At 33.3% G+C, this 23,408-nt stretch overlaps 2 protein-coding genes across 5 annotated transcripts; one reads left to right on the top strand and one right to left on the bottom strand.

Moving 5' to 3' along the window:
* Window positions 1–7,302: 7,302 nt before the first annotated feature.
* mats (MOB kinase activator-like 1) lies at window positions 7,303–14,774 on the bottom strand. Of its 2 annotated transcripts, none has more exons than XM_018502560.1 (6): window positions 14,330–14,774; window positions 10,891–11,057; window positions 10,584–10,811; window positions 10,336–10,499; window positions 8,705–9,606; window positions 7,303–8,646 (listed from the first exon to the last, which is right to left on the bottom strand). In XM_018502560.1, exons 1-5 carry the CDS (start codon window positions 14,341–14,343, stop codon window positions 9,526–9,528), a joined length of 654 nt encoding a protein of 217 aa, XP_018358062.1. In that variant the 5' UTR covers window positions 14,344–14,774; the 3' UTR covers window positions 7,303–8,646; window positions 8,705–9,525. The 2 variants fall into 2 exon arrangements, with proteins under 2 accessions (XP_018358062.1, XP_018358063.1); XM_018502561.1 differs by lacking the exon at window positions 14,330–14,774 and adding an exon at window positions 13,472–13,490.
* A 1,484-nt stretch (window positions 14,775–16,258) lies between these two features.
* Window positions 16,259–23,036, top strand: glo (heterogeneous nuclear ribonucleoprotein glorund). 3 transcript variants are annotated; one of them, XM_018502576.1, is made up of 9 exons: window positions 16,259–16,459; window positions 18,078–18,374; window positions 18,520–18,663; window positions 19,471–19,609; window positions 21,007–21,179; window positions 21,359–21,552; window positions 21,648–21,767; window positions 22,031–22,130; window positions 22,571–22,659. In XM_018502576.1, the coding sequence occupies exons 2-9, from the start codon at window positions 18,116–18,118 to the stop codon at window positions 22,657–22,659; spliced, it is 1,218 nt and encodes a 405-aa protein (XP_018358078.1). In that variant the 5' UTR covers window positions 16,259–16,459; window positions 18,078–18,115. The 3 variants fall into 3 exon arrangements, with proteins under 3 accessions (XP_018358078.1, XP_018358075.1, XP_018358077.1); XM_018502573.1 differs by having other exon boundaries at window positions 21,007–21,272; XM_018502575.1 differs by lacking the exon at window positions 16,259–16,459 and having other exon boundaries at window positions 18,116–18,374; window positions 21,007–21,272; window positions 22,571–23,036.
* Window positions 23,037–23,408: the final 372 nt, after the last annotated feature.

The following is a 23,408-nucleotide window of genomic DNA, read 5'->3' as shown; positions in this document are numbered from 1 at the left end:
AGGAGTACAATATAATTACCATTGACGTGGTTTTGATATAAAAGATAAATATTTCTAAATCAATTATTCGATTACAAGATCGTCGCTAATACAATGTTTCGTCATTTGTTCACAAAAATTTTCTAAAAGGCAATGAAAATGGACATGTGAAATATATTGCTTAATTTAACAATGACGCTAAATATCGCGAAGTATTATCACTAAGAGAAACTATTTATTACGCAGAGCCGATTTTAGTTTTATGAAAGATGCAATCACTTATGTTAATTCCATGCATGGATGCCTAACGCAATACTTTGTGGACTCTTCCTCGAGGTTCTAGGTCGCATCCCGCATGATTCACCGTTAAAAAGGCAACGAAGCGTAGTTCGTGAGTATTTTTATTTTGATAGAGCAATTCTGCAGCCGGATTCGGATTCAGGATTCAGCGCGAAAAATTACGTAAGAAAACATAGTTAAATCCCAATCAACAAAACCATGCAGGCCTGTGTAATCTGTGCAATCTAAGACGACAAAAAGATTTACAAAATGTTTAAAACAAGTCATACCCAGTGAGAAAGCTAATATCAAATCGATATCAAATCGATATCGATACTATCAAAACACATTGACGCAGTGCATGCATATGGCGCATTTCATTGAAACATCGATGGAGTTAAAAATTTCGATCCCTTTTCGACGTACCGCGCGTTGAAATGATTATATCTTAAACTGTATGTACAAATGGCGTACAAAAGTTTCCGGCCAGTGACATTTGGTATTTTAATTTATAAAAAAAAACTTGATAAAAGATTTTAATCATTATCGGCCGATATATCGACCGATAATAATGATTAAAATTTTATAAGGTTTTTTCAAATAAATTAAAATACAAAACTTTTTTACGTGAAAGATTTCTTTACAAAATCGTTTTTTAAAAATATTTCTAAGATTTTTTGTTATTCAGTTAAAAATGACTGTACCGCAATTAAAAGAAAACAGATTTTTAAAGGTGATACTTTGCTCTATCGAACAGTATGATTGCTAATTTTTTTTAAGAAACATGTAGACATCTTACATAAATGGATTGAATAGTAAACTTTTATTCTACTCCAATATTTTGTAATTTAAAACTTTTTGATATTTTATAAACATGATGAGCGCAATGCGATAATATAACACATGCGTGCACGCGTGTGTGTGTTATAAAGAAGTGAATCAAAATGCACAACAATATATACATATGAGTTCCTTAGTTAACAAATGGCATAAGTCCAAAATTAGAAAAAATGCGTTTGTTGTAGAAAGTATATTAAAAGTAGTAATGTAAAAGTAGAAAGTATATTTAAGAATGTTTATTTTATCTTTTAATTTAATTTACTTTTATTTTGTTTATATATTCATAAAAAATAAAAATCAATTTTACGTCATAAATAAAATGATCGTAAAAAAGCTGGACTTAAGTCACTATTCTAGCTTTTTTTACGGTTACTCTATTTATGATGTAAAACTGATTTTTATTTTTTAAGAACGTAAAAACAAAATAAAAGTAAATTAAATTAATAGATAAAACAAACATTCTTAATACTTTTTACTTCTATAACAAACGCATTTTTCTAATTTTAGAAACTTATGCCACTTGTCAATTAAGGGGCTCATATATACGTATGTTATATTATCGTATCGTTTTTACCATATATGTTTATAATAAGTATCAAAAGAAGTTTAAATTATAACATAAGTTTGTCCTATGATCAAATCTATTAAAAAAGAAATCAATCAGAATGCAAATGTATATGCGCAACAATGTTATTTGAATCCACGCGGAAACACGCATGTGTATGTGTGTCATAAAGAAATTCATTAAAATGCACAACAATTATACACACATGTGTGTGTGTGTGTGTGTGTGTGTGTATTATCATATCGCACTTATATTTAACAAGTATTACAAAAAATTTTAATTATAACTAGAAAATTTGATCCTGTGATTAAGTCCATTATAAAAGAAATCAGTCAGAATTCAAATGTATGTGCGCAACAATGTTATTTGAATATAAATAACCTAGGTATAACACAGAATTATAATTAAGTCATTATTATAATGATCATAGGATGTTATTAACGATGCCAATTATTGTTTAAACATACTATAAAACAAATAAAATATTTATTAAAGAATAAACAAATACATGATGGTGTTCTTATGACATTATTATGACTTCTATGTTTTATTTGAATACGTCAAAACATTACGATTAATCTTGATTACCTTCATATTAATAATAAATTATTATATTTTTTTTTTATAAATGCATATTATATAATTATATAACAACAATAAATCATTGTGCATCTTAAAATTATAATCTAGAAAAGGAAGCACATTGTTAATCTATTTGTTGTAATTAAAGGATTTTATGCCACAATATGTATAGTCTATCTTTTTATTTAAGAATTTCAGAAAGAATTTAAATTTGAAACAAAATTGAAGTACCACAATTTTATATGCAACAATAATATATAATATAGAACACTTCTGTATTTACAATAAAATAATGCCGATTAGAGCCAACGCATGTGCGTTCGGATTCCCACCCGGGTGCTTCTCGGGTGTCATGTCTTCCTTGTTTAATTTTCGGTAAATTACAAAGATGATATGACATCCAGGAAGCACCCAGGTGGGAATCCGAACGCAGCCCAGGATGTTGGTGTGAAATTTAATTTATTTAAAATAATCGCAATCGTAAAGAAGTGACAATTGTGGGACGAACAAAGTGTGAAGTATGTGTTCTATATTGTTTTTTTATCATTCTGCAAAACGTATATTTTCTACTGATTTAAATTCTACAGACATTTGTTATGATTTTTTATTTTCAGTCATATTTTCATACTTGCACTTATGTAACTCTTTGTCTCATATATTCGAACATCTACGTCATAACTTTTGCGATTGTGATTATTCTGTGTTGGCTCATATAATAATCAGCATTATTTTATTGTATTAATGAATATAAATAAAAAAATTGAGAAAGTTTAATTTAATTATCTTACCTGGTTTGTACATATTTTTAGGGAAGTACACTGGAACGTTACGCGTTGAAGAATCTTGTCGAGATGATCTTGATCAGATTCACAGCTTCCAAACTAAGCGAGTAATATTCAGATACATGCGTCATAGACCATTATTCGTACATAACTGATTCTTATTTTGCACGGATACGCACGAAAAGTGACAGCCGGCAAACGAGTTTGAAGAAGCGACAAGTGGGGCGAGTAAAGTGTGGAGTATACATTCTACCTTGCTTTTTTGTCATTTTCCAGAACGCATATATTATACTATTATATAATATTTAAATTCTACATTTATTATGATTTTTTATTCTACGTCAAGTTTTTGTGGTCTATTCACACTATCTGACTTTTTGTCTCATATATTCCATCATGTACGTCATAGTTTTTTTTCGAGGTAAATAAATCATACATGGATTAATTTCACGCTATATTAATATATATATATATATATATCCCTTAGTGCTGAGACTCGATCGAGTCATCTAATAATTCGAAATGTCAAGATCTACAAAAAACAAACAATTCTGTTGAATTAATTTAGATAGACACGCGCATCTAAAATAATTTTATTAGATCATCAAAGTAATTATGTAGAATTGAGTCTCAAACATGATGAGCAACGCTGCAAAAAGATTTAGCAACAGAAAGAAATTATAGCAACCAATTTGGACGTTCTAGATAATTATTTTGATGGTCCAACAAAATTGTTTTTAAATTTGCATCTAGATACATTTTTAGACAATTCAGTAAAACCGTTCTTTCCACGCATAAAAAAAATTGATAAATACACTCGCTATATCATTAATGAATTACTAAATAATTTATGTTATTTAAACTATATAATTTATTTATTATATTAAACAACTGGTAAAAAAAAGCCTGCGTATTACACTTACTACGGAACCGAACCTTGTTTTCAGCGAACGTAGCATGATGTGTTTTCGTTGCCTCGACAACTGAGATATCATAATATTTGGAGAAGAGGAATTTAAACGAAATAAAAAGTGTCGAATTCTGAGTTTTCGAAACTAATTTACAAGAAAAAGAAAGTAGATGTGAGTGCAACATTTCAAGAACTATTTCATCTAAATACTTTTTTCGATTTTCGAATGCAAAAATTTATTTTATTTAAAAAATAATTGCACGATTTGTAGGTATTCTTACATTAAAAAAACGACTGAGTTGTTTCATAAAATTTACAAATACAAAAAAGTCTTAATAATCGTACATATATATATATATATATATATATATAAAAACGTAAATTAAATATTCTTAAACAATAAGAATCTTATTTTAGACCATACATACGAGATTTTTTATTTTATAAGCCAATTTCTTTGTGCGATTACATATACTGTGTGTGTGTATGGAATAAATATTTTAAAGTGTTTAAAGTATCGATATTTTTTAAATTTAAAAATTCACAGAATATAAAAAGTGCAGAATATCACGAAAAGGATTTTACTTTACAAACTTATATTCAAGTTTTGTTACGTGTTTGTGGATTCTATTAGCCAGTTTCATTTTTACCTATAATTTCGAAACGTTTTGTATACACAAGAAAAAAGAAAGAAAACAAATCTTACAGTGATAATAGAAGGGCTAAACAAAAATTAAAATAAACCATGTAGCATCTTCCATTAAGTGTTATACATGGTGTCTTTTTTACTATGTTGAGGAGCCAAAAAATACGCATTCGTTTTTTAAAATTGAATTATATAATTTTTTCACATAATACGTTCTCCTAATTATTCTGCGCATAAAAGAAACATCAATGAATCAATAATTTAGATAATTGATAGTTCAGATATTTTTTTTAGATTCTTTTTTAGATTTGATACATTTTATATTCCATATCACAATTTACCAGAATAATTCAAAGAATTAGAAAGAATAGGGCTTTAGGAGTCAGGTGCAGAAGACGTCGCGCAAATAATACACTTATGAAGCTTGAAACTTCTTTATTTAACAAACGCGCTTACATGTTTCGTATACTAGTATAGTATACCAGCTAATAACTAAAAAGCCGAAATATGTAAGCGCGTTTGTTAAATAAAGAAACACAATCAATACTAGAAATTTAAAATGCCTATTACGGTCGAAGCTGGATCTTCGTTGCTGAAATAATTAAACCTTGAATTACTAATATATACTATATATGTATACATATAATATATGTATACATATATTAGTAATTCAAGGTTTAATTATTTCAGTAACGAAGATCCAGCTTCGACCGTAATAGGCATTTTAAATTTCTAGTATTGATTGTGTTTCTCAAAAATATGGTCTAAAATAAAGATATTGTTTAAATAAAGAAGTTTCAAGCTTCATAAGCGTATTATTTGCGCGACGTCTTCTGCGCCTCACTCCTAAAGCCCGTATTCTTTCCAATTCTTTGATTTATAAGGAGTCTTGGTTAGTTTAGTTAGATTTGTTATACGAATTTACCAGAATAAAGTATAAAATATTCCGAAAACTATTTAATTTTTCAATATCTCTACTTTGGTATATATATTTTTATATGTGTGCAGAATATTTAGAGGGATTATATCACACGTGAAGAAAAATTATCTATATAATCCTGTTTAAAAGACTGAAGGTGACCTTCACATCTTTTTGGTACGTTTAACTAAAAAAAAAAAACAACGTAACCAAAATCAGAATTGAGAAAGTTCCTTTGCAAAAGTAATTTATAGTTACAGTTGGTTTTTTCCTTCAAAAGTAACTAGTTACAGTTCCAAGTTCCCGAGACCAAAAATTAAAGTTACAATTACGGTTACTAAAAAGTATCTTTTAAAAATAATTTTTCAGTTCCTTTTTTGTTATCATGACAGAAAAATATGAGTGACATTGATATCATTAGGGCCATTAAAGAAAAAAAATTACGTGTACAATTTACTGACGAATAAAAAAATACTTTAAAACATTTGTAGTGGACCGTATCCTTAACTAGTATTCAGGTTTTAACCAATCACATTAAATTGACAAATAAGTTTAAAATGTAAAGTAACAGTAAAAGTAACTGTTAAATTAGTTACTTATAATTACTGGAAGAAATGTAACTAACGATAAGTTAAGTTACAGATGAAAAAAAGGAACTAAGTTAAGTTACAGTTACTGAAAAAAGGTAATTGTAACTGTAACTTTACAAGTAACTAGTACTTCCCAATCCTGACCAAAATACAGCCATGACTAACAAACGACAATACTAGATGGTGATGATATAATTCAATATAACTTGTTAGATGTGCGATTATTCCATTTTTTCGTTACCGGTTTTTGTTAACATTTTTTTTGTTTCTGTTTGGTTGTTACGGTGAGAATGACCCGAACTTGACCCGAAACGTTCGTTTTATGTGGAAATTGATGAAAATAAAAATAATTATAAAGAGGAATTAATTTTTGTTTTTCTCATAACTATAGTAAGTTTATAATTATAATATAATTTATACTGTTTATAATATGAGAGAGAGAGAGAGAGAGAGAGAGAGAGAGAGAGAGAGAGAGAGAGAGAGAAGTGAATACAATCGGAACGATATTTATTACAGAAAGATTACAAGATTATATTCAGGACTATAAACATTTTAGACGCGGTCCGTGCGCCGTGATTAGGACGCCGGGGTTTCCCTGTTTAATGTGAAAAATATTATTTACATTGCACATATATCACTAGCGTTACTATCAAACGAGCGGACAGTTGGTCGCTGAGAACTCTCCGCGAAAAGGCCGTTCCGAACGAAGAGAATACAACCTCACCTCAACACGATCGTCTTCTCCATAAAGAAATGATCTCAAGAGGACTTCTAGTATAAATATGGTCCCTCCACCCGACGCGATCGAATTATCATTTATCATTCGTATTCACAATTCAACTGATCAGATTATCAGGACCACCGAATCAGCCTCTAGAAATCTCGCGTTGCATTCGTTCACCCTCAATAGATTACTTAGCATAAGTAATTTTAACGCTAAAAGAGCCGAAGATGAGGACCCATCTTGAAAGACAAGCGTCTTTCTCCCTCGAGATGTTCAGCTAAGAATTTGAAAATTGTCTCGAAAATTTACTTTCTTTATATCTAATAGAGATCTATAAAAGTTACAGAACTTGCCAATACTCGAGGAGAACTTATCCTCGTCAGTACAGTTCTTTCGGCGCAAAGTTTTAATCTTTTGTTAATCTTTCGTGCGCATAACATTTTAAAATAACTTCAAACATGTTCGCAGAATATCAGTTTTTTTTTCGCATGACCGTGTCGGACAGTGTTGCGTTTGAGGCACTCGTGCCGCGGAAAGTCGCTCAAGAGGAAAGGGAGAGAGGACGCGTGTTCTCCGATCGGGAACGTCGCTAAGGTAAGCGTCTAAACATCACGAATGAATAGCAGTTGCAGGTTGGCGTCGAGAAAATCACTAATACTCGTATAAACGCGTATAAGACCAAAAATAGCCGTTTGTAGTCGGTCGAGTCGTCGAGAACAAATGAAATAGTTCTCTAATAGGCGACTATCGTCCATCGCAATCACGAACAGACGCTATTTGTAACCATCTCTGAAGAACGCAGACAAATGCGATTTTTTTTTGCTCTCACTCTCACTGCGTCTTACTTCTTCTATCTTTTCTTAAGTACCGAATACAATATTACTATTACTATCATCATTTATGTCTACATTCATCGTATATACGCGCCGTCTTCGTTCCACGGCGTTATCACCTTATTTCGCTGCCGTTAATCACTATCTTATGTCGTTATAATAAAATACGTCTATATATATATATATATATATATATATATGCAATATGTATATACGTATACATATATACGAGGTTCACGCGATTGAACTCTTAACGTCTACTGCAATGAAAAAAATATGTTTCCCTTTTTAAAACTGTTTTTCTCAGCACTTTGGAATTTTCTAAAGATTTCATTATTATCGCATGCGTAACATGTCGAAAGAAACGACGAATTACTTGATACATTCGGGCTATCGACGATCATACATAATCGGACCATCATACATAAATGACGATAACTGTCGGCGACGTTGATCAATTGTTAAGGATACTCGACACTTACAACTCGCGATGTACTTTTAATCCGATATAATCACTATTAAGTATCGACTAAAAACAAAATATTCGAAGTCGGACATTGCGGATTCGAACTTTGTGAATGGTTAAAGTACTGCTAGAAATCTGCCATTCATTAATGCAGCATAAATTTAATTAGGCAAAGACAGACGAAGATAAATGTCAGTGAAATATTACGTCACATCAATCACGACGTTCATAGAACAAAGACATGTGTGATAGTTTTTTGTCGTTCATAACGTTAATTCCTAGAAATCGAAAATTAATAACTGGAGAGAATTATACGAGAAATTGCAGTAAGACGACGTAGATGGTTTAACTACCAGTATCTGAAAAGCGTCTGAAGCAGGAAATATCACTTTCTACAGGGATAAAACGCGTACAAAAACCCTAGTCGTATAAATAAGTCTATAAGCGCTTAACAGGACGATATCTTAAAGTAGTCGTTACATAATAATGCGATAGCATTGCGCGTTAACTTTTCTTTGCTTTTTAACGGCACTATACACACACACACGCGCGCGCGCGCGCGCACACACACACACACACACACACACACATATATATATATATATGAGTGTTATTATACCAACAATGTCTAAATTCTCGATAAGAAATACGAGATACTAATCCGAGAAATAATAGGAAATAATTGTTTACAAAATTATACTAAACGTAAAAGTAACCATACGAAATTTACGATATGCCATCGCATTTGTACATAGCCATACGAAGCATCGGTAATTTCTACAGTTATATAATAGCGACAGTATTTTTACATCCGACAGTAGAGCAGCAGATAATAACAACAAAATTGCAGAATACCCACGAGCATTACGATTAAATGTTTGTTTGCGAAACAGAGACGCGTGTATCTAGAATTTTCGAATTCGTTTTTTCCTCGAAATGTGCACTTTGTACTTAAATATCAATCATCTCTCCTTCGTGTGTCAGCAATGCAATTGATAAATTACAATTGAAACGTGCTTGGAGAACGTTTGGAGAAAATTGAGTCACAAAGTCGAACGCGCCGTCTCATAACTTCCGTCTCGTTATCCTTATCCACTCGATAAGTTTTTTCTCTCTCTTTTTATTTGTGTGCACATAGTGAGTATACAGAATATATCTATGCGCCGTCAGAGAAGAATGAGGTTTCAGAGCGAACACTGTAGGCATTTTCTCGCGTTATCAGTCGCTTGTTTCCGGAACGGCGACATGTTTTTGCCGCCAATTCTTCGAAACAGAGGCAGATCGTGAAGTTATATTAATAGATCAGTTTAAATAATGTAATTATATGTGCGGGTTAGCGAAGATAACATGGTTGAGAGATTCTTTGGAAAAGTTTCGAGAGGACGAGTGGCTCGTAGACAGTAGACGGACTCATCGCGCGTCTTTCGCCGTCAGTTTCTCTATTAGCTCCTGCAAAGGTGCCAATTCTCTTCTCTCGATCAAATTAAATTCCTACAATGCGATATTATGTATTAAATATCAGGAATAAAATCAAATAATTAGGTTATAACTATACATATGTGTTATATATATATGTGTGTGTTTTATATATATATATATATATATATAAATATAACTATATACAAAAAAAGTTTTATTCGTATTTAAATCTTCCTCATGTATATACACATACGTATGTATATACATGAGGAAGATTTAGATACGAATAAAACTTTTTTTGTTTTGACACAAATCGATGTTGGTAAACGTATTTACATCGAGTAATGGATGTGTCTGATCATGCTCTATATAGTTGTAGTCTCGTAGCAATTGTTTTTGTAGTCGTTATCAATGTCCGAACAAATGGTACCAAGTCATTCCACAATGGGTTATTCAAGTTCATACGTTGATCAAGCTTCTTGCAAATCAAAATGTTAAAATTTTGCATGCACAGTTCAGAGAAGAGACATTATTGAAGGCACAGTGCACTTGGTACTATTTATCCGAACATTGCAATAATGACAGAAACAGTTGTCATGAGGTCACAATACAATGCGTGAGCAGACATCTCCATCTATCATCACTCAGTGTAAAAAACCGTCTATCAACGTTGATTTGTCTCATTCATACTTGAATCACTCTAGTATACATGTGTTACTATATCGTGAAATTTTATCATTGCTTTTGTTATCAATTTAGTCTTTTAATTTAATTAACTTTTTTCGAGATATGATTGTATACCTGAACAAAGAATATGAAATGTTTGAACGACGTATTTAAATGCGCCTCTTCACCGAGCTGCACAACTTCACTAAAATGCTGATGATAGATGTGAGCATATACTCTGAATAACCGCTTCAAAATAGTTTTTGCAATAGACAAGAAATTCTTGGGAAAAGGAACTCCTGCAATAAAAATAATCGAGAATTAGTTTTCTGTTCAGAATGATCGACAAAAGAGAAAGCACGTGAAGAAAATTATATAATCACCGATTTTGGATGGAAATAGAGTCTCGTCGTCCAATTGATCCTGAACCCAGGTCATTAAGTAATCTATGTATTTGGGTGCTGAGCATTTGATAGGCTTTTTCACCGTGTGACCATCGGCCCAGTGATATTCGTACTTTGGTCCGGCCGACATGATGGGACAACTCTCCTCCGTACAGAATTCTGTGATGGTGCCGTACAACATGTTGATTTGATTGAAAAAGTCAACAGCTGAAAGAAAGAGACAGACGTTTAGATCTGATTGATATAAAGAAAATAATAGAAATAAAAAAATAATGTTTCGACTTACTATTAACAGCGACCCATTCGTTCAAATCCTCTCCTTCAGGAAGCATTACGGCCAATCGTAGATTACCGGAGCCTAAAGTAGCAGCGGCATGTTTCATCAGATCATATTGATGAGTACCCTCCGGGATGTTTTTCTTTGGTTTAAAAGTCTTGGAAGACCTACTCCCACTTGAAAGAGAAAAGGACAGAAAGATCATTATCTATTATTTCTGTTTCTTATTAAGAAATTCAAAGTTATTATTTTAATATTTTAACTCGATTTTACTATACAATTATAATTGCATATCTTCATTTAAAAATCTAAAATATGAAGCAAGAAGAAAGATGTCATATAAATAAGCTATTTATCATTATAGATAAATCAATGTCGATCAGCTGACTGCCAATGGTTATTAATAACACTTGTATTATTGATAAGATAAAAAATTGATAAACATTAAGGCGTTTAATTAAAATCTAGATGAATGTATATAATATGTGATTCTAAGAGTCCGTTATATTATTTTAATTTATTATAATTTTTTTCAATAATTTTACTTTCTGATTTATCAAAGATTGCATTTCTTTAATAATAATAAAAATAAATTCTCCATTCAGCTGCACTCTTTTATACTCCTACTACATTGAAATATTTAGAAGCTCAAATATTCAAATGAAGATATATATCTTTTCTTTACTTCAAAAGTGATAACTAAAAAAATAAAATTTTTTTAAAAAGAGGAAAAACTATTTTTCAACTTAACAGAAAATTATTGACTAATCAAATAATATCGGCAAAAAATATAACACCTCTTTTGATAAAAAGATAAAAAATATTTTTCCTTTTTTGTTCAGTTTTTTAGTCTGCTAGTTTTAGATCTTATCAATAACAAGTCGGTAGTTAACTCTGAGAGATTGCCATTAATTTATCCGTAATAATAAATCTAGTATTTTTATATGATATCTTCCTTCTTGTACGTACTTCTTAACGTACTTAACCTTATCGCAATTTTGTGTAATATAAAAATTAAACAATATTAAAATTAGACCGATAACTTCTCCCTCGAATTAAATAAGATTGACTTAAGTTGTTTTCCTTTTAAGAAATACAGTCGACATAAATATCATTCTATTCTTCTTGGCATTCAATGAATAACAAAGATAAAATATTTGTGTCGACTATCTCCTAAAAGGAAAGGAGCCTTTTTGTCTTGAGATAAGAGTAACACATAAATGTATTATATATTCTTACGTTTAGAATAAATCTTTACCCGATGTTATAACGCACAATGCCACAGTATTTGAGGCGAAACTGATGTGCTAAATAATTTCATTCTAGTTTTAAGAATTCTTTATTTAAGAATAAAATATACATTTTACTCTCAATAATAAATATGATCGTTCCTACATTGATTCAATTTTACTAATATAAATCGAAGAATAATAACATTGGATCCAGAAATCTCTTTTCTATAATAAGTATAATCTTCATTTTTGTCATTTTTGTTTTATAACTTTAAAAAAATTATCTTTTTTGAATTGTGATAATTTTGATATCTAACAAAATTATAACAAATCCGAAATAATTTACCAAAAGTGATATACCTCGAAATATCATTAACAATTTATTCGGTTTATTTTCATAAAATAATAATTCAAAATAGAACAATTTCTTTTTCAAACTGTATTAACTCTAAATGTTCTCTGCAGAAGATTCCTTTTTATTTATAAAAATGACACAATTCAAAGTGTATTACTCTGATAGAAGGTATTAGGTTGATGTAAATAAAATGACGTTTTCTTGTATTATTATTAAGAGCAGCTATAACTTTATTAAAAAATGAACAAAATTTAAATGTAAAAAAGAATTTTAAAGTTTGAAAACTTTACTTTCAAATACATATTATATTTTTTGAGTTTATGTGAATTTGGTAATTTTTACATATAGAAAACTATCAGCTGAAAAAAAATTAAAAACTTTCTTCTCATTTTGTAGATCTGTCATGTACCCCCCAAAATTAAGAAATTTTTTTACTGTCTATCGTAAAAATTGAAATTTTCCCAACAAAATCGTTTTTTAATAATGTTCCTACAATTTTTTGAGTTACTCGCAGATTAAGTAAAAGGACCATTTTGATTTTGGTTGCTCATAACTCCATTAAAAATCATATCACAATAAAAAAACATATAGATTTTTAAAGCTGAAACTTTGCTCCATCAAATAGTATAATCGCATCGTTAACTTTTTGAAAATATAGTAGAATATATTGAAAAAGGGAAACCACCATTTAATAATACGGAAAACCGAAATTTAACTTGCATCAATCTAATATTATTTCTTCGAAAATTTTAAGAATGATACAAGTGCTATTTGATGGACAGACATGAAGTTAAAATATTTTCGACGTAGTAATTTTCACCTAATTCATTTATGGTAAAAAAAATCATTCTTTTAGTTGTGTCACTTTTGGAATAAAAGAATGATGTAAAAATATGTACAAAAATAATTTTTCATTAAACCTCTTATTAGATATAATATTTTCCTACATTCGGTAAATCTTTTTCTCTTTTCTCTTTCTCCAAAAACCCGCTTACACTTATACAGTGAACAACAAGAGGCAGGTAGAAAAGTGCAAACGTTATCTCCCTCGCTCTCCCCTTCTCTCTCTTTTTCTTTCCCGCTTTATCTATATCTCTATGGTCTATAGTGTCTATCACTTTCTCCAGTCTAGCTTTTTTCTAGATATAAAAAAATCTAAATATATTTTTCTTTACAAACGCAAAAAATGTAAAGTCACAGCTCGAAAAAAAAGGAACCCTGCTCGATCGCAACGCTCAGCTGATCATGATCGCACGCATGCAGAAAGTGACTGCGTTATTTATCACGAATGTCAAAGTGACTCCAAGAACGTCGACATCGTGGCACTCTCGATGACGAGGAGCATAAGGCGCGGCCACCGAGACGGATGATTCATAGATTACGTGCCGCGTCGAGCGATAATCCTGACGTTCGAGGAACATTGTGGATCCCGCGGGAAGACGCGCCAAGGGAAGAGACTCCCGTACGACAGACGCGCTATTTTTACTCTCGATCGATCCACCGGTAGACGGCATCAAAATTGATCTCATCCTCGTCAAATTCGTCGTGGAGAACAATAAATTTGACTGTTAAGATTATATATGAAAGAAAAAAAGAGAGAATAGAGAACATCCTGGAATAGAATACAAACAAAGATTAGCAGAATCTTTCCTAAAGAAAAATAAAAATAAATCATCAGCTGTCACAAAAGGAGATGAACAAGATTAGGATTACTCCTGTGGCTTCGTTCTGTCTCGTCCTTGTAAGAAGTACAAGGACGTATCGATCGGAGGGCGGCGATTTAATTCGACTCGACTCGACTCGACTCGACGGCGACGGTCGGAGAGGAGAAAGTCGCGGAGGCGAAGAAGAGGAGACTCACAATAAAAAACTCATCGTGACGGGCTCGTCGTAGCCGTGGCCGAGTCGCTTCGCTCGTTGGGTCCGCTCTCGCCCGTTCCGCTCGGTCGCGTGGTCCACTCAGGTCCGTTGTGTGCGTCCTTGCTCAACTAGACGCGTAACGAGACGACTGGACGACAACGGACTGTGCGATTATCACGATGACTATGACGATGACGACAACGACGACGAGAACGTGCCAGCCAGCCGGCCGTCACACTCGCGAGTCGCGCGTGCAATCGCCTCCTCACAATGCTACTCGCTCTCCTTGTCCTGTAAACGCTGCTATACTGGGAAGACGAATTGCCGTCCACACAACCCAAGCCACTCGCTGCGTCGTCGTCAGTCCACTAAATTGTCCGGTTTCTCTCGTGCTATTCTCTTCTCCCTTCCTTGGTTCCTTTCTCTCTTTTTTAAACTGCGGGACGTTGCACGATCGATCTGGCAAAAATCACGGCGGTGCGGTGGGACTCGTAATGTTGGCTACAGTGGATGCATTCAATGGTCGCGTTCAGCAGACTCAAGGGGTGATCCCATCGACATCTAGAATGGACCGCTGATGGCAATGGTGGGGGTAGAAAGACGATTAGAGTGAGAGGCAGGAATAATAAGATCGTTCTTTCTCTGTTTACTGAAGCCTGATTGATTGTTGTTAATCCAACAGTAGTTAGAAACAGCGAGTGCTCACGGATCTGCTCCAAAATAGTTGAATCTGCTGAACGCGACCAATGGCTGCGTTCTGAGGATTCAACAGTTAAGTGAGCGCTCGCTGCTATTGATGTATTCTTTTAGATTTAAAATGCTGATTAGATGATCTAAAAGAATACACCAATAACGGCGAGCGCTCACTCAACTGTTGAGCCCGCTGAACGTAGCCAACAGCAGCGAGCGCTCACTCAACGGTTGAGTCCGCTGAATGCAGCCATTGGTGTATTCTTTTAGATCATCCAATCAGTATTTTAGATCTGGAAAAATACATCAATAGCAGCGAGCGCTCATTCAGGTCCAGTTTCACAACTCACGGTTAACTCTTAATGCTGGATTCATCCTGCTCCCGATTTGCGTCGTACGACACTCTTCAACCAATCAGAAAACAGAATTCCAATGATACGAAGCAAAATCCATCGGAATCCTGTTTTCTGATTGGTTGCAGAGCGTCGCACGACGCAAATTGGATGCAGGGTGAATCCAGCAATTGACTCTTTCCAATTTTAGAATTGGAAAAAGATGAGAAACAAGTTGAACCTCGGTTATACTGGATTCACCCTGCATCCGATTTGCGTCGTGCGACGCTCCGCAACCAATCAGAAAACAGGATTCCGATGGATTTTGCTTCGTATCATCGGAATCCTGCTTTCTGATTGATTGCAGAGCGGGGAGGCACCCAGTTGGACACGGCTCAATTGGACACGAGCCACTCACAGCGCTTGAGACTACAAAGCTCCTAAGCACCGGTCGATGTGATTGGTGGTGTCCAATCGAGCCGTGATCAATCGGGATCACCCCGGTGAATCCAGCATATGTCCATTGAACGCAGCCATTGCAAATACATCAAGTAGGATATAATAGGGATCTTTTGGAATACCGTGTATTCCGATACGGTAAATGCCACTTTACGAAACGCCGATTAGTCCATTGGAATTAGCCAATCGTATCTGCCGTTAAACAAAATGATAAATCCGATTGGCCGATTAACCTAATCGGCGTTTCATAAAGTGACCCTGAGCGGTTGTGTTTCTGGTCTGCGTTCCAAAACTCAATTTTGTCAAACCAAATTCATTCTATCCTTGTTTTTCACTGAACGTTAAACAAGGATAAAAAATACTCGAGAGTTGACGAAGTCGAGTTTTGGAACGCATTCTAGAGACACGGCTTGCATCGATCGTTTTGCTGAACGCGTCGTCATCGTCCACCATTTTGTTCACGGATCTTCGGTTTCGGTACTTACAGGTACTTCTATTGACTTTTACTTCGATTGTGTCGATCGTTTGTATGTAGTATTCACCGAACGATTTCAAATAATATTGTGTAAATTTGAGCACATTTCTCCAATTAGTTATCTACCTTTGTGCTCAAGAACGGGAGGAGCAGTATTTCAACGCCCCAGGCGGCGGTAAGTTGGGCGAGTCGGTGTCGTGAATCTTGTCGAATGCCATTGCTTCTCCCAACAGTCGTAATGGCATTCCCCCGCGAGATATTTCATCAAATATCTGCGCGTCTATTAGATCTGTTTTTTTTATAACTGAACTAGTACTTATGTTTGGAACTTTAAAATAAAATTGGTATATATTTGATATTTGACAACAATTTACTGCAGGAATAAAAAACGGATCTAAGGCCGGAATCAGACTATGCATTGAAGATTGAAATTAAAGATTAAAGATGGAAATTTCACCAATGAGGACAAAAAATTTTGGCTCCTTTGTTCTGATTAATCAAACATCAATCTTTCAATCTCATTCTTCAATACGTAGTCTGATTCTGGCCTAAGTATATGTCGCCGTTACAACACCCAACGTTTGATGTCAGTTAAATTTTTCATGACTTTCGCGTGTATTTCCGCTTGTGAGTTGATTAAAAGTGAACGCTGTAGTCAAGCGAACGATTATTTTGCGATCGGAAATTATTCGCTTCTATTTTCTCTTTTAATCTTGTTCTTTTCGATTTATCTGTCAATACTCAGCCTGTGAAAACAGTTGACGGAAATTGTTGATATATCCTGGTTTTTGTTTTTCTTTCCTCCTTTTTTTATTGTATTGTGATTGGTGTATGTTTCTTGCAAAAACAATTTCCAAATTGTTTTAAATGTAAAAAGTGCATTATATGTTTTGACATGTAATGTGGATCTAATTTGGAAGAATTGTGAAATTGCTGGTATTCAAGTAATGTAATTAAGTCTTTATACTCAAGTTTGGTATAAAGTATACTCAAATCAAATAGCATATTAAAGACGTCATAGGGTGTGTTCCGAATTACGCATGAAGCTCATGATGTAACGTTTTATCCTTCTTTATTATTTGAGGAACAACAAGGACAAATGATGCATTATGCGCTTCATGCACAACTCGGAACGCATCCATATACTGATCTCAGTGTATAAAATAAAATGCTACTTTGAATTAATAAATTTGGAAAAATTTGAGTGCATTTAGTATTACAGACTGGACACTGAGCATTCAATGAATAAAAAAGGAATTAATATGTTTATTATAATATTCATAATGTAAAATAAATTATCTATTATAGATAATCTTTAATACTATATTTTTTACTTATTACTATTTATTATTTTTCTAAGGTAGCAATATGAGTGCAATTTTATGTCATTCATATTGGTTAACGGGTGCTCACGGTCTTAAAAATTAATAAACCAGTAATTATTAAGTAAGAAATATAATATTAAATATTATCTAAGGTACTCTAGATTATGAATATTACAATAAACAAATTTTTTCTTTTCTTACTCACTGAGCATTCAGTAAACTGTCTGTAATACTGAATGTATCCTATGTATTTAAAATATGTATTACATATTTTACTAAATATATAGCACAATAAAGTAAGATTTTTCTGTACAATTACATTCACTTTCAATTCATGAATCAAGAATATTATATTATTTGAAATATCCAACTTAAACCGATTCTAAGGTGTTCTCTACTATATTATGTTGTTACATTCACTTTGTTGTGCTAAATTGATTGTAAAATATTTCATCTTTGTATTTGCAGATATTATTTATAAGGAGAGATTGCATTAGACTAGAATCATGTCGAGCGGTAGTGGAGATCATGAGGAGGAAGGATATGTCGTTAAGGTACGTGGACTGCCATGGTCTACCACTGTGGATGAGATTATGAAATTCTTTGGTGACTGTTCGATCTCAAATGGCAAGAACGGAGTTCACATGACTACATCCCGTGAAGGACGCCCTAGCGGCGAAGCCTACGTAGAAATGGATACTCCAGAAGATATTGAGAAGGCTTGCAAAAGAGACAGAGATCACATGGGCCACCGTTATATTGAAGGTTAATTTACTATATGAGTTCTTTTAACATGTAATGGTTGTGTTTAACAAAAAAAGCAGTTTTCAATTATTGTAAGAGTCTTTAATATGATTAGTTTTACCTTTATTTTCTCACTGGGCCTAAATGTACAATGTTGCTGTTTCAGTTTTTAAAGCAAAACGCGGCGAAATGGAATGGGTCGTGAAGAGGAGCGGTCTTAATTTGGAGAACGCGATGGATGATGGTTGCGTGAGATTGCGCGGCCTGCCGTTTGGTTGTTCGAAAGAGGAAATTGCACAATTCTTCTCAGGTACTTAGCATGTAACAATCAAAGTATTCAGTATCAATGCTTTTTAATTGATATATATATATATTAAATGTCATTGAGATTTTATTTAATCCTTGGAAAACAGACATCTATTCATCTTTTTCAAATATGTAGCTTTTTTATATTTTTATACTTCCTTTTTCATAAGATAAAAATGATTAAATGAAATTCAACAATTTGTCTCAGGAACGCAGCGACAGAATACTTTCGATGGCTGTAACATAAATTACTAAAATTACTATCTTGCATCAATGAGTTTTGTAACAAGCAAGCTATAATAATTGCTTTCTAACAATTAGATGCTTATTCTAAAATTAGCTACTAAAAGTAATAAGATAATGGCTCAAACGCACACTTATCAAAATTAAATTAGATGAAATTAAGTTCCATCTGAAGAACGATGTCTCTGTGTCCTGATATCGACGATTAGCCTTGGTTAAGATTTAAGATTTCGCTAAGATCTGAGTTGTGCTATACGAATGTGTCGCAGATTTATGACTTCTATAATTTGTACGAATGTAACGAAAATATTTTCATTGCGCAACTTTGTGATCGAGCTTAATTCTTAACTTTGGTTTTCGGACGTGGCAATTTAATGTCTTATATCTGTATAAGGAGAATCACGAAGAGAAAGAAGAAAGAAAAAGAATGCGCACGTATGTGCGCAATTTTAGAGTCCTTAATAGTTTTGCTTCTTTTATAAGGGTTTTAATAAACTTGACCATAACTTCTTTTTTCTAATGGGTGCCTATAAGCTACAATATCGATGTTTGATTATGTGTGGGTCAGGGTTGGAGATTCTTCCGAACGGGATATCACTACCGACAGACTACACGGGCCGCAGTACTGGGGAGGCTTACGTTCAATTTGTTAACAAAGATGTTGCGGAGCGCGCTCTGCAGAAACACAAGGAAAAGATAGGACACAGGTGGGGCACTGAGACGGTATAGCTGGGTTTGGGTATACTTATGACTTTTCCATATCATTTATATTAATGATCGTAGTACATGTAGGTATATACATTTCGTTTAGTAAATAGTGGGAACGAATTCTACGATATGGATGCAGCTTCTTTATCTTTCCCTGAGGAGGATTTTCCACGCGAGAGCGTGGAAATGGAGGAACTATTGTATTTGTATTATTATTAAGCTTTATTCAGTACATGTGTATTCGCATGTTTTGAAAATTTTTAACATAAGCTAGTTTGAGAAAATCCCGCATCTTGCCGTGTCGAGATAAATAATTTAACAGTCTTTTAAAGTTATAAACAAATGAATTTCTTTTTGTGTCGAAAGAGGATCACCTCTAGAAAATTTTTCTTATTTGACATAAAGAAACTGCCTCTCTCAAAACACAATTACAACCGAATAGTCGTACGTAAGCGAAAGTACTGTGGACCCAACTACTTATATTTGTGGGTGGGTGTTGGGGGGCGGGAGATAGCCCCTTACCATCATCACCAAATCCCATGGGAGGTGGGTAGGGCACGCCAAAGCTCGGTGGGTGCTACAGAGAGAAAGAGAGAGAGAGAGAGAGAGAGAGATGTGGAGAGATAGTAACCATCCAATACGACAACATCTAGGCGACGCCCATAATTGCATTTTTTGCAGATGAACGTTAAACTTCAAGATTAAACTGTTTTGTAAACTCAAGATCAAATCGTCTTGTAAATTTTAAAATAAAAAAAATTGTTTAGTAAACTTCAAACTGCTTTATTATTACACAAGGAAATTTTTTTTATGTCAACGTACGCTAAATAAATTGATAATCTACGTCAATCGAAATATTCATCTGCAGAAGGGTGTAATTGTGAGCGTAGCTTACCCGAAGATCGTCGGCGTCGCATGGGCTTGTGGGGTACGTGTGACGTAGATACGTCGGGAAGGAATTTCATCGTGGGAGGGTCTCTTCGCAGGTTTAATAAAAAATTGCGGAGGTTTAGTATGAATATAATTGTACTGTCACACTTGTAAACTCAACTTCAATGCCAAACTGCCACATAAGTTTCCTCCTTTTTTTTTTCTTTTTATTGTAAACGTCAGACAGTAAATAATTAATCTCTCACTACTGCTGTGCAGGAATGGCTCCTCTTTACACCTTTTCTGTTTCGATAGAGTTAACGTGTATCACTGTTTTTGTTTTTCTTGTCTCTCACCATTTGTGATATCTCAATTAAATCCGTATCGTTAAGTTTTGTCGAATTTTCAATTTGGTGGCATTTGTATGGTGAGAGTAATAATAATAATAATAATAATGACGACTATTTATTTGCTAACGTGTCGCTCTATGTATCTCTTCAACGCGTATATCTTCAATCGTTAACAGATATATCGAGATCTTCCGAAGCAGCTTATCCGAGGTACGCGCTAGTATCGGGCCGAAAATGCGCGGTGGTCCCATGGGCGGCTTCAATCAGAGGCCCGCGCCGTACACTCGTGGTGACCGCTTCGGTGGAATGAATCGTTTTAGCAACAATGGCAGAGGATCCAGAAATAGAGGTGATTCCTTTCATCTATCGAAGTACGAAGACAATCGTGCAGGACAATACCGTAATAGAGACTTAATATACAATTCACGTACTAATTCATTACGTATGTATTTACATGTCTTATACTTTACTTCCTTAGAGCTTGTAGTCTATTTTCAGCTTTATCGTAAACTGTGTAATCTACTTTAGATTTTGATAACGGTCCATGGGGAAGTGGAAACAATTACGGATCTCGTGGCGGCAATATGGGAATGCGTGGCAGCATGGACATGAAGGGTGGCAATTACAGAGGAAACAATGACTCCTGGGGCGGTAATTCCGGCGTGTATAGTATCCATATGCGAGGATTGCCGTTCAAAGCGACAGAACAAGACATAGCTGATGTAATTTTCATAACCGATAATAACGATGAGACTCCATTTTTCAAAAACTCTTTCCTAATATTTAATAATATAACATTTTGGGTCTTATTTTGCAGTTCTTCAGACCAATCGAGCCGGTAAATGTTCGCATTATTCTTGAGAATGGCGGTCGTCCATCGGGAGAAGCTGATGTAGAATTCGCGACTCATGAAGAAGCTTTGAAAGCAATGTGCAAGGTTTGTGTATACATTTTTTATTTCTTCAATCGAAGTCAACTCCAGAAACCGTTTAAACAGAACTTATATACGATTATAATATACGATTATGTATGATTATATATATATATATATATACACACACACTTTTTTTTCACGTGTAGAAATCTTGTAGAAATTTGTATAGAAATTAAAAATGATTTCTAAAAATTGACTTAGATTTCCAATAATTTATACACTTGCATAAGATAATGTAATTTTAACTTCTTCGCGTTTTATTATAGGATAAAAGCCACATGTCGCACAGATACATTGAGCTATTTATGAACTCATCCGGCGGATCAAGTAATATGTCACTAAGTGGCATTGGAAATTTCTGTGGAGGTAATGCTGGATCATATGAAAAATTTCCAAAAACACGCTACCGAAGATAAAAACTGTTTAAATTAAAACTCTAAATTATTGTTATTCTCTAAAATATTTAAAAAATATATAAAATAATTTCTTACGAGTTTAGTCACATTGACAATTTCTATAGAGGTAAAATTGTTGGATCATACCAAAATATCTGAAAACACAACAAGATAAAATAAAATAATTGTACTTAAGATATTTTGAAAATATATTTAATAATCTCTTACAATTATTATAAATTGAATTTTGGATCTATTTTTCACTATATTACATAATTTGAAAACAGTTATAATTTTTAACTTAAATCACAAACAAATGTTCTTCTCGCATTTATTATATCACATTGACATAATATTGCATATTATTTACCATGTTTATGTATACGTACATATAGATTTCTTTGTATACAGGCTTAAGTAACAACTTCAGGCAAGGATACTCTCCAAACAACAGAACTTTCAACTCGCAGTTGGGCGGCAGCAATTATAATAGTTTTTGAGATCGGGCAATGCGTTTCTAACGCTAAACGTTCAAAAGAATCAAAGTGATCGATGGAAAAGATGCACTTCTAAATCACATTGATGCAATATGAATAGATTTTATTTTCTTTTCTTTTTTTTTCGTATATAGTCTTGAATTATGTGTTAATCGTAAGCCAAATTAGTAGTGTATAAGTACTCGCTTATTCTTTTATAATATAAAGTATGAACATATACAAAATATGTAATTTACGTAGAACATATAATTTAATTTTTGTTATGAGTGAGTAAAGGTGGAAAGACAATTTCCCCTTATCTTCGATAACATTTTTTTTTCCGTTTAAACTGAGCGCAATGTCAACAGACAATCGTACGTCGTCGAAATAAAATTCAAGGCGAAAATTTCTTGGGGAATTATTATTGAAAAGGAGTGTAATTTTGGAGTTTGGTTTAGCCATACAATTAAATTAAATGCGATAAAAGTATTTCTTGTTTTTAGTGGCGACGTACATGATATTTTCTGATAATATCAAATATTAGAATTATAATTTTATATATAATATATATAAACTTGTTACTTATCGTAATAGCTTTGATGCAGGCTTAGATATAATAATCGTCAATATGCGTCGAGACGTAGCGATGAGCTGTAAAGCGCGAAATATACGATTATAATACGGACTAACTATAGCTCGCGATTACACCTCAATAAATTCATCGTATTGTGTATTGTACATGCGGGATCCTAAGTCAGATATAGCTGCTCACA

The sequence above is a fragment of the Trachymyrmex cornetzi genome, unplaced genomic scaffold (assembly GCF_001594075.2).
Source record: "Trachymyrmex cornetzi isolate Tcor2-1 unplaced genomic scaffold, Tcor1.1 scaffold147, whole genome shotgun sequence".
NCBI classification, from domain to species: domain Eukaryota; kingdom Metazoa; phylum Arthropoda; class Insecta; order Hymenoptera; family Formicidae; genus Trachymyrmex; species Trachymyrmex cornetzi.
This window is presented reverse-complemented; position numbering and strand designations above follow the sequence as displayed.